Here is an 8,490-nt window from a genome sequence, read left to right on the forward strand (position 1 = left end):
CCAAGACAGATCAAAGAGGACGCTCACATCCAAGGCCTATCGAAGACCGCAGTCTGCCTTTAAAGAAGACGGCACATGTGTCCAGACTGTCATTATAAAATGTGTACATTTAAACATCAAGAATTGAAGATGGAGAAAAAAAACACATGAAATCAGATGATATTTGATCATCTATTCATAAAATATGAAATGTTGACCAAAAAACTGGAAAACTATTTGAAATGACCGCTCATTTTATGAGGAAATCGCCTAAAAGATATTCAAATCAGAGAGTTAAACATGTTAAATAAATACCCTTAATTGTAGATCATAATGTTCCATGTTGACTGGGTGATGTGATAAGTGCTGTCCATTTAAAGCCCTCACAGACTCAGGTGACATCAGGTGAAGGGGTGCAGGGGTGGTTTACAGGGAGGTTTGGATTGGGTCTTGCTATACTCCAGAATCCCATGGTAGCAGTTCTATTTCTGATTTAAAGCAGGAATCTGTGTTTTTTCAGCAAAATGTGTTTAGTGAGTTTGAAGTTAACACAATGCAAATCTCGTCGGAGTTATATTTGAAACAATACAATCTTTTGGTGAAAGTAATCTGGCAGTATAATAAGGTATAATAAGGTGCCAGGAGAAAGTCACAGGACAAAGAGCAAGCTTCAGGAATGCAGAGGACATGGGGGTCATTAGTTGAGATTAACGGCAGCTTTGAGCCACACCACTGATGGACAAGCCTGCTGAAGCTTAATAAGTTCAAGATGGATAAAAACATATTCTGATCATCAAACAACTGAGACTTCCTTTTCTTTTCCAAAAAACAAAGTAGATAAAAAATGTCTTAATTGGGAGTTTATTGGATATTTTGTAAGTAGTTTTGGTTAGGCATTGGGACGAGGAACATCAATAGAGGACATTTTAATGTCTCTTCCAAATTATGATTCAATTCTTACCAGCCTATAGATCTTTCAATTCCAATTGTGTGGTCGAAGCAATTAATGCATGTCAAACTTATATGTCCTACATTCAAGGGATATTGTCCTATCTACAAGTCCTATTCAATTATCAGAGCAGAGGTAACGTGTATAGTTTAGAAAGAAGCAGTGGAAGAGTGGGAAATTGAACTACAGTAAGGGTATCTGCACTATTTAAAGAAAAAAAGTACATTTAATACAGATACAGATAGGTCCACTTTAATGGTGTGCATATAGCCGAATCGTTGTAAATGGGCCTAATAGGTAGACCAACCAGCATGCAATGGAATCCGTATTCACAATTCACAACATTGATGAACCTCTCAGGTGCAGGTTGTTTTGTTGGAGAAACGGCATCCATGGGTGGCTAAGGTCCTAATCACGGATCCCCTCTCCGAACAGAGGGGCCGGTAATGCAACCGTTCGCCGCTTGTCACGAGCCCTTAAAGCTAAACAGCAGAAGAAGAACCATGGCAACTCAAGTGGGCGGAGCCACAGAAGACCTTTTCAATCTCACGCAGGCAGGCACGAGACCGAAATGGCGGCGCCAGCAGAGAGGATGGAGGTAAGGTGTTACAATTGGAAAGACAATATTACTGAAACCAGTCATTGTAAACGTTATACGTACGTATTCTCATTTTTTATACCAGAAACACGTGGTGAATTGTGTGAACATTTGAGTTTTGTCGTGATATTCGCGCCAGTTCGTGACGCGTCCATCTTAACTGAAGCTCCCTAACGTTGCTTGAGTGACGCCGTTGCCATTCATTCAATCCGGCTCACTAATCCCACCGATCTGAGATCCGTTTGATACATTTCTAGCATCCCGTGTGTAGATTGTAATGAATCACTGGTCTTATTTATGAGATGTGTGACCGCTCATACGTTGTTTGGCATTGTGCGACATCCAGCCGGCCTAATGGACCGCATGGGGACTAACGTGTTAGCATACGAGTTAGCCTAGCGCCACTCATCCTTTACTCTAAGTAAGGATGCTGCCTCGTTCCAGCGCGGATTCACTCAGTCCCCTCGTTAGCCTGCTGTAAACGCACTACACACGAAAGCGGGACAGGCTTTTCCTCCTGGTTTATTGGCGTCAGTGACGTTACATTTGCGTGTACCGCTAGAATCCTAATTAGTCTGAAAGTACTAGGAGACAAACTGCCGATTGTGTCGAGTCACGCCAAGTTACCGGCTCGGTGGCTCCAGCCCGCGCAAAGGCCTCCCGGCTGCGTGTTGCGATTAACGGTCATTTTGAGACTGAGTGGGCCCATAGTTGACACTGCGTAGTTAAGGCAGTCATTGAGGGGAAGGCCAAGATATCAACCATGTGCTCCATCTTTTGTGCTGCGGGGGAGGACGGCCCGAAGACCGCTACCGTTAGTCCAACCCCCGCTAGATCTAATGTCTCGTATAAAGTAATATCGGTTCTCTTGGTGTGCCTTCGTCTCAGGATGCACTTCCTCCGGGTATTGCAAGGACCGATAACGTTACAGCTACGCGCGTGTGCACAAAGGGCTTTACGCGGTGGATCGTTCACTTTGTCCGGTACCGTGTTGGTCACCCCCCCCTCCTCGGGAAGAAGTTACCGTGGTCGACTGAGAACTCCTTTGTTTCATTTCACTTCACCAATGAAAATTGTCGACCAATCATTCATGTCTTTGTATTTAATCTTTTGGATGAAAGTTTGCAGAATTCCAATCGCAGTTTTACTAGCTGTAAATATTCCCTGGAGATGGGTAGTGGTCCGCTTTGCATTTAAATGCGTGGATTTGGGATGCTAATATATATCAACTGAAACTTGTAAACAAACTATACAGCGTGCTCATCAGTTTCCACCTTTTGAGCCTAGTGGCCCATTGACAATAGGCCGACCTTTGGGGACGCTACTGTGCAACACATCCCATCAATACTGCATCATAAAGACTGCACGGATATTTATAGTAATATGTGGGAGATTTCTAAGTACAGAGATTTGAGGTGTTGCTGTGTGTAATTCTTTAAACCACACAGGCGTGGCGTAGTATTTCCATTACTTGCTAGCCCCCAAAAACTGCAGCAAAGCCCAAGCTTGCTTCAGATTGTAATTGTGTGCATCTTTGGTTGAGATTTCTCAGGGGGAGAGCTCAGCCAAGCCTGCAGCCGAGGATATGACATCAAAGGACTACTACTTCGACTCATACGCTCACTTTGGCATCCACGAGGTACTTTTCTTTTAAACTAAACCAGTTTTATATTCACATTATCAAACGGTGTGCCTTTGTCACCAGAACCCAAATGCTTTCATTCAACATTTTTTCCTTCCTTGCTGCTGTAGGAGATGCTGAAAGATGAGGTTCGCACTCTGACTTATCGCAATTCCATGTTCCACAACAAGCATCTGTTTAAGGACAAGGTGGTGCTGGATGTGGGCAGTGGGACAGGCATCCTCTGTATGTTTGCTGCCAAGGCCGGAGCCAAGAAGGTCATAGGGGTACGTGTTGGCACCAATCCAATCGATTTGGGCTTTGTGGATTGCATCATAAGTTAATAGGGTTTCATTGGCTTTTTAGTGTCATGGGAAGGCGAGGAATGAAATTCAAATGTGGGTATTTGTCTTTATAGATAGAGTGCAGCAGCATCTCAGACTACGCTGTGAAAATTGTCAAAGCCAACAAGATGGACGATGGTGAGTGTGTAGAAACTCCAAATGTGGAGGATTTGAAACAGTTTTAATCCGCTCCGCTGAGTTAGGCTGGACATGTATAGTGATGGAGCTCCTGATCCCCTTTTTGTCTCCAGTTGTTACAATCATCAAGGGGAAGGTGGAGGAGGTGGACCTCCCAGTGGAAGGAGTTGACATCATCATATCCGAGTGGATGGGCTACTGCCTCTTCTATGAGTCCATGCTCAATACGGTCATTTATGCCAGGGACAAGTGGCTGGTATGTATTGGTTTCTCTCGCACAAAGAAGTCATCAGCTTTCATTTAAACACTGATGTGTTAATTATTTCAACCATGTTACTATAACCCGAAACTGATAAATCCGTAGGGTACGATAGTCTGATGCTCTTTATTTCTCCCTATGACAGAAGCCAGATGGAATGATTTTCCCCGATAGGGCAACCCTTTATGTTACTGCCATCGAAGACCGGCAGTACAAGGACTACAAAATCCACTGTGAGTAGATTCCATCAGTGATCCAGTGGTTGTGATCCAAACTTATGGACATTCATTATTGTCAAAAGTAAACATGGACCCAAGTGGTTACCCGGCCACTGTTTCCCAGCCATGTCTTCATCAAACTGACTAGCCTGTGTTTGTCTGCTGCAGGGTGGGAGAATGTGTATGGTTTTGATATGTCGTGCATCAAGGAGGTGGCCATTAAGGAGCCCCTCGTGGATGTGGTGGACCCAAAGCAGCTAGTCAGCAGCGCCTGTCTCATTAAGGTTGGTGGATGAACAGCTGTTGATATGATCCTGGGAAAGAAGTACATAGTCTGTGTAATATTAAATGTGTAATGTTTTCGTCTTCCTTCAGGAGGTGGACATCTACACAGTGAAGGCAGACGACCTGACCTTCACCTCACCGTTCTGCCTGCAGGTGAAGAGGAACGACTACGTTCAAGCTCTGGTCACCTACTTCAACATCGAGTTCACACGCTGTCACAAGAGGACCGGCTTCTCCACCAGTCAGTCTGCTTGCTTCCTCCAGTCCGCGTCTTGTCTTTACTTGTACAGATGATAGTCACTTCGTAGAACGTGTGCGTGTGTTTTCTCTGATCAATTGTTTCACGCAAACAGTGGGCTCAGCTATTGAAACTTTTTAATTTGTAATGAATATCTTAAATATTTGTTGTAATTAACTTATTTAAAAGCTCAATTTAAGTTTTTTTTATTTATAATTACTATTGAGCTTTAATTAAACCAAACCACTTGTATATCGCTGGAATTATCCAACTCCATTTGTTACCTATCTCGCCCACTGGGGTTTTGTTTTGGCTGTGGACTGCAGGGGTATTGAGTATTTTACTTTTCCTGTCCTCGCTCAGGCCCAGAGTCTCCCTACACCCACTGGAAGCAGACCGTCTTCTACCTGGATGAGTACCTGACTGTGAAGACCGGGGAGGAGATCTTTGGCACAATCAGCATGAAGCCAAACGTCAAGAACAATGTAAGCACGTCTCCACCACTCGTATCCAAATGTGGAACTCCTTCCTGCTGCTGCGGTTCTGACTGGCTGGTGTTTGTTTCAGAGGGACCTGGACTTCAACGTAGACATCGACTTCAAGGGTCAGCTGTGTGAGGTGTCGAAGACGTCTGAGTACAGGATGCGTTAGTCTCAGTCCCTCCCTGTGTTAGTGTGTCTGTAGTAGAGGACAGATTATACTGTTTGACTTGGAGTCTCTACGATAGTTTGACGCTCTCCATGCAGCAACATTTTAATATCTGTCTTTTCTTGTCATTTTCTTGTTCAGACGTTAACAGTATTTAAAATATTTTCACATGCTTTGGGGTCAAAGTGCGTTGTCCAGGTGATGTAGTCACTCCGGACAAGCGTGGGACATGTACTGCTGTTTGTGTCCTTTGCATGTGTAAGTGTCCCTGTTGTCGTCTGGAAAACCAACATGTCTGCCTCGTTCGCGCCTGGCTCCCTTTGGCCCTGGGTTTAGTCATCACATGACCCATCTTCTGATCTTCTGATCTTATTTTTCAGTCAGTTTTCATATTGGTGTATTCTCAATCCCTGCCGTTTCCACCTGTACCCGTTAATTAAAAACGTCTATGGAACTGACAAGTGAACTGTCCACCGAAGACCTATTCAAACCAGACACCCACTGTGGTTCTGGTGGGGGGAGGGGGCTCAAGCATTCTGGTTTGGTCTTCTAAAAGGAGCCAGATCATGAATACCATAAAGTGTCCAGCGTGTCCCAAACTACATACTAATTCTATACTGTGCAGACTTATTGCTTCTAGTGTTTTAGCATGTAGTTAACATCTCATACAGGTAACTGCATGTGTATGTTGGCTGTATATAAAACCTGTAAAGTCAATTATACAAAAATGTGTACATATATACATAAAACTGCGTTTCTCTAAGGAGAGCATCAATGGCATCCTTTAAGGACTGTGGGGTTACTGTCCTGCTTAGAATCAGTGTGTAGTGTAAGAACTGGGACGACATGCTTCATGTATGATGCAAGCGTGTCCTGAAGTGTGCCGCTGAGGTTTGGTCTACAAGATGTGTGAAGAGAAGTGCAGTGAAGCATGGTGGGGGGGATTCCACTTGTTTCCTGGTACAAAGTGTCTGTCTGCGCCGCTCATCAGATCGTAGTCGCCATGTTGGCACTGTGCTGAGGTCACTCACCAAGTTTCTCTTTTGTATTTTTGTTTGCTGCTTTTTAAAAAAATGAATAAAACTCATCTGTAAATGTGAAGTTTCTTCACGTTTTTTAAACTGCATCGTTTGGATTTCTTCACTTTCCTACCGCATCCATATCGTGCTCCCTAAAATGAAGACAAAAAGTTCCCCACTGCTTTGGCTTCCATAAGTTCTATGCTAAATCAGACTTTAATCTGAACCATGAATAGAATTGGTTGCATCAGCATGTCCTGTTGGTGGCTCCCTGAATCTCACCTCTGTCTATAGCTTCACTGAACTGTGCCCCAGCTCTGAGGACTTGACTCTTTTAAGACCTCTTGTGGATCCTCTGCTTGCTCTCAGGACTCTGACTTGGCTCTTCCACTACGAATACCTTTTGAAACGGGATATTTAGAAAGTAAAGTGGGCGGCACTTAAGAATTGCTTCATCAAAATGCCTGATGGAATTATGTGACTTCTCATCAGTCACTTGTGGACAGGTTTGCACTCTGTCACACCTTGTAGATCCCTGCCAATGGCTGTAAGCATGTAGCCAGGATATCCAACTCTGACCCAGTCATTGGGATGGTTGGTATTAGGGGTTTGAGGAATATTATTGCAGCAGGTTAGATGTTGATCTGAACTGGCTGTTGAAGTTTAAAATGCTTTTTCTGCAAACCAGTTTCCTTGCATGCCGTTGGAATCCGACGTCTTTTCTTGCCAGGACTTGCCTGGTGAAGCTGGTTTAGGCAACTGACATTCACAGCAGCAGTGCATGGGAAGGGACCGGACACACCTTCTGCCTTCACACCAGAATCCTCTATTCTCCTATCGGCATCTGTAACTGACCGATATGAGTCTGTGACACTGCTGGTATGAATCATTCACCTTGTTTAGTCAGGAGACCGTGAAACAACAAAAGTCCCAAAGATAACTAGTTGGGCGAGTTCTGAGAGGCTAACTGTAGGCCACAGCATGCATGGCATTTAACATTTGTAGGCTATGAAGCGGTTACGCTGAAACTAAGGCATCACGTGGCTTCAAGTGTTTGGGTAACAAAGTAGCTCCTTATAGTTAGGGCTGGCTCACATTGCATTTTTAACCCATGTTTTGTTTTACATTTTTGCCCAGAGAACATGGGAGCTGGGATTCTTGGATTTGGCGCCATGGTCTGAACCACCGACCTTGCGGTTCCCAGCACACCCTACTCCATGCACCACTGCTACTGGAGGCCTAGACTTCTGGGGGACTTCTTAGGACACGCCAAGCTTCTCTCTCGCTCTAATAAATCTGTCGTAATGCGCATCTTAACTTGGTTTCTTCCACAGAGTCTTTGTGCTTTCTCACCTCACAGGTTTCCATGGATCATGGTTCTGTCTGGACCCTGTTCCTACCACTGCAGACAACTGCTGCTGCTATCATCATCATCATTATTGCCATTTTAAATATGAATCATATTACTATTACTGTCATCATAAACCAACGTGCTTCTTTCCTCAAGTCCCTGTGCTTTCCCTCCCCACAGATGCTTTTGTGGATGGAGGTTCTATCTGATGGTGGTTCTACCTGATAGAGGTTCTACCCAATGGAGGTTCTATTTGATGGAGGTTCTATCTGATGGTGGTTGTCCCTGCAGTGGTCCTGCCCTACACCTGGCTTACTACTCGCTGTTAATTGAATCATTTCTGTTATAGGAATTGAAATTGAATGAATTGAATGTATTGTACATCTTTTACATTGTATATTCTGTACACATGACATCCATTGCAGTCTGTCCATCCCGGGAGAGGGATCCCTCCTCTGACCTTCTCCCTAAGGCTTCTTCCCTTTTTTCCCCATTGAAGGGTTTTTTCATATTTTGGGGAGTTTTTCCTGTGCCGATGTGAGGGTTTCAGGACAGAGGATGTTGCATGTGTACAGACTGTAAAGCCCTCTGAGGCAAATTTGTAATTTGTGATTTTGGGTTACACAAAACCAAATGAATTGAAATACATAGCTTCTTAGTGAATAATTGTTGTGGTGAGATTTACAAAGAAAACGTTGTTAAAGTGAAACATTAAATGAAATCATCCTACACAGTGGCCCAGTAGGGGGCAGCAGAAGTAGAAGTTGTGTCTTGTGTTGGCTCATAGAAGAGCTTATGGAGCCAAATCCAGGTCAATAATGCATTTGAAAATCAAATTTTAAC

At 43.9% G+C, this 8,490-nt stretch overlaps 1 protein-coding gene across 2 annotated transcripts; it reads left to right on the top strand.

Annotated features, from left to right (window-relative positions):
- Positions 1-1,435: 1,435 nt before the first annotated feature.
- prmt1 (protein arginine methyltransferase 1) lies at positions 1,436-6,378 on the top strand. Of its 2 annotated transcripts, none has more exons than XM_037476836.2 (10): positions 1,436-1,526; positions 3,070-3,165; positions 3,279-3,434; positions 3,566-3,629; positions 3,743-3,885; positions 4,034-4,121; positions 4,275-4,390; positions 4,482-4,632; positions 4,993-5,114; positions 5,197-6,378. In XM_037476836.2, the coding sequence occupies exons 1-10, from the start codon at positions 1,500-1,502 to the stop codon at positions 5,278-5,280; spliced, it is 1,047 nt and encodes a 348-aa protein (XP_037332733.1). In that variant the 5' UTR covers positions 1,436-1,499; the 3' UTR covers positions 5,281-6,378. The 2 variants fall into 2 exon arrangements, with proteins under 2 accessions (XP_037332733.1, XP_037332734.1); XM_037476837.2 differs by having other exon boundaries at positions 3,079-3,165.
- The last annotated feature ends 2,112 nt before the right edge of the window (positions 6,379-8,490 follow it).

Source organism: Pungitius pungitius, chromosome 12 (assembly GCF_949316345.1).
Source record: "Pungitius pungitius chromosome 12, fPunPun2.1, whole genome shotgun sequence".
NCBI classification, from domain to species: domain Eukaryota; kingdom Metazoa; phylum Chordata; class Actinopteri; order Perciformes; family Gasterosteidae; genus Pungitius; species Pungitius pungitius.